We start from the raw sequence: 1,224 nt of genomic DNA on the forward strand, positions 1-1,224 counted from the left end.
GATGTTATTGCGAGCAGTTGGCGTAATTATTGTCCCTTTCTCTCTCGGCATTTGGTCCATAAAACCTATAGGAAATGTTTAGAAATAATAATTTTCGCACGCTTTCGATTCGGTTAATAACTTGCAAATCGCATCGACTTTCCTCCCGTTTAGTAGAGTGTGAAATCCTGAGCGAAATGCGAAAATTTTCGTCGAGGTGACGCAAATTGCGCCGTCAATCTGCTATGACCTAATCTAACAAATGTAGCGGGCACGAGACCGCGAAGGGAGCGAGAGGGGTGCATTGGTATTGTGAAAGTGCGAGTGAGATGGAAATGTCGGGTATGACGTGCACGAGGTCAGCCTTGTGCTGGCATGGCGCGCTGTTTTGGGAAGCTAAGAGAGAAGCCGTTCCCACGCTTCTGTGACGGCATGTGGGGGGCTATAGGGGGTCATGCTACCGCGTGCGACTCGCACCTGCCGTCCGCAACACGTGCTAACACTGCTAAGGAGGAGGGTCTAGCACGGGACAGGGACGGAGTCGGGAAAATGAAATTTTCCTAGAAAAAATTCACTCGGGCACTAAAATCAAAGTCGGTGTTAGTAATTTGTTGAAATAAGGTAGGGGAATGGCCTCAAGCAATTAATTCAAAGGCACGAGCGGAAACTCTTTCACAACTGGTTATATTGTGCAAGAGAGGGTCCAGAGAAGGTGCTTGAGGGGAAAAAAGTACAACTTCCACAGACATCATCCAGGACTTTAAGACTTTTCAAAATTCAAAAATTAATAAATAATCTACATTTTGACAACAAAATTAATTTAATGACAAATTACCAAACTTTATGGGCCAAGTATTTCATTTTTGTGCTTATTTACACTATTACATTGACGACCACTTTTTAAAATTTCACTGTAATGTTCAAATATTTGTTTTTTGTAAAGTAGGTGTTAATATTTTCTGAAAAATCTACTAATTTTCTTATTTAAAATTACAAAAAATCGAGTTGTTAAAAAAACATCTAGCACAGCAAAATTTTAATACAGTTCAATCTTTTTAATTCGACAATCCGGACCTCCAAACAGAGATTATTTTATCTGTTTCAAAAAAACTAGAACCAAATAAGTTGTTTCAAACACTTTATTCACAATATGACTTTTTAGCATATAGTGTTAAATTTTTTTTAACAAAATAATAAAAAATAATAATTTATATTTGTTATAAGGAATAGTGAAAACAAAATTAA

General features: G+C 37.7%; 1 protein-coding gene across 1 annotated transcript in view; it reads left to right on the forward strand.

Annotated features, from left to right (window-relative positions):
• Window positions 1–354: 354 nt before the first annotated feature.
• The window catches only part of LOC123004138 (sodium-coupled monocarboxylate transporter 2-like), a gene marked incomplete at its 3' end in the record, with an annotated part of 9,026 nt that continues 8,156 nt past the window's right edge, over window positions 355–1,224 (forward strand). Inside the window, exon 1 of the mRNA XM_044397253.1 lies at window positions 355–496. Within this exon, the coding sequence (XP_044253188.1) occupies window positions 355–496 (142 nt within the window). The remainder of the gene's footprint in view (window positions 497–1,224) is intronic.

This window comes from Tribolium madens, unplaced genomic scaffold, assembly GCF_015345945.1.
Source record: "Tribolium madens isolate multiple individuals breed KSU strain unplaced genomic scaffold, Tmad_KSU_1.1 Scaffold_1;HRSCAF=32;Tcas5.2_LG8, whole genome shotgun sequence".
Taxonomy (NCBI): Eukaryota; Metazoa; Arthropoda; class Insecta; order Coleoptera; family Tenebrionidae; genus Tribolium; species Tribolium madens.